The following is a 1,195-nucleotide window of genomic DNA, read 5'->3' as shown; positions in this document are numbered from 1 at the left end:
CCGACCTGCGCGGAGCAGTGGGCTGCAGGGGCCCCGCCGCGGGCCCCGCACCCTCCCTCCCCGGACGGCGTGCCCGCTCTGCCTCCCTCCCCAGGGTCCCGCGCCCGGAGACAGCCTCCTCCGGGCTCAGGTTCGCTCCGGGGACGGGATAAGGTGTCAGCGAGGCGGCCAGACGCCCCCCGTCGGCGGGGGCGAAGCCAGCCCTGACCTCCTTCCAGCCGCCCCTCGCCGCCCGCGCGGGGCGCTGCGGTGCCGCGCCCCTTCTCGCCTCGGGAAGGGGGCGTCCCCGCAGGAGGCTGAACGCGGCGCCGCCGGCGCTCGGAGGGGGTCTGGGGTCGCGGTCCCACCTCCACTTGGCACGGCCGGGGAGGGAGGGGCGCGGCGTGGCGGGGAGGCAGCCCACACTCACCCGACTGCGCGACTCCTCGCGTCGCGGCCGCGGCCAGGCAGAGGCAGAGGCAGAGGCAGAGGCAGAGCGAGACGGGGCGCGGGAGGGTCTGCCGCGGGCTCATGGAAAGGCCAGGGAGCCGCCGCCGCCGCCGCCGCCGCCGCCGCTGTCCGAGCCTCCCTTCCTCCCTCCGCGGCTCCGGGCGACGGACGGGGCGGCGGGAGGCATGACGGGAAATTCCTGGGCACGGGCAGCCGACTCCAAATATGAGCATAGGAGACGAGCGAGGGAGGACGGCGGAGCGCGCCCGCCGCGGACGGGGCCCGCTGCCCGACCTCGGCGCCGCCAGCTCCCTCCTCCTCCGAATCCTCCGAACCCTCTTCTACAGCCGCCAGAGGCCGCCGGGCGCGACCCAGAGATGGAAGCCCTCTGCCAGGGGCGTGCCTTCCCAGTGTTAAAACCCAAGAGCAGAGCAGAGCATCCCACCTACGAGACCCACCTGCGACCCCTGAGGGCTAGGAAAAAGAGAAACCACCGCTAGGAGACCGGACCGCGAGCAAGGGACCGGGGCGGGGAGCGAGGGGGAAGACTGAGTTTAAGGGTTTGAGGAGACTCTTGCTCTGCCCCTGATGAGTTGAGAGCTTTGGTAGTGAAGGGATAAACAGATCTGTCAAATACTAAAAAGCGTGGGAGGGTGATGCTGGAACGGTACTGCCAGTTATGCACACACACTCAGGTGACCATCCTATGCACAAGAAACAGACATTATAATACAGAAACAACCTTCCTGCATTCCAGGTGAGTGGA

At 69.5% G+C, this 1,195-nt stretch overlaps 1 protein-coding gene across 2 annotated transcripts in view; it reads right to left on the bottom strand.

The window, feature by feature from the left end:
* The window catches only part of MSRB3 (methionine sulfoxide reductase B3), a 142,885-nt gene extending 142,177 nt beyond the window's left edge, over nt 1–708 (bottom strand). The window contains exon 1 of one of the 2 annotated variants that reach the window (XM_023520606.1): nt 410–708. In XM_023520606.1, coding sequence (XP_023376374.1) covers nt 410–662 — 253 coding nt within the window. In that variant the 5' untranslated portion in view covers nt 663–708. The remainder of the gene's footprint in view (nt 1–409) is intronic. The other variant, XM_011373743.2, reaches the window with a different exon arrangement.
* Nucleotides 709–1,195: the final 487 nt, after the last annotated feature.

The sequence above is a fragment of the Pteropus vampyrus genome, unplaced genomic scaffold, assembly GCF_000151845.1.
Source record: "Pteropus vampyrus isolate Shadow unplaced genomic scaffold, Pvam_2.0 Scaffold9, whole genome shotgun sequence".
In the NCBI taxonomy this organism is placed as follows: domain Eukaryota; kingdom Metazoa; phylum Chordata; class Mammalia; order Chiroptera; family Pteropodidae; genus Pteropus; species Pteropus vampyrus.
The sequence above is the reverse complement of the archived record's forward strand: the minus strand, read 5'-3'. Positions and strand labels throughout refer to the sequence as shown.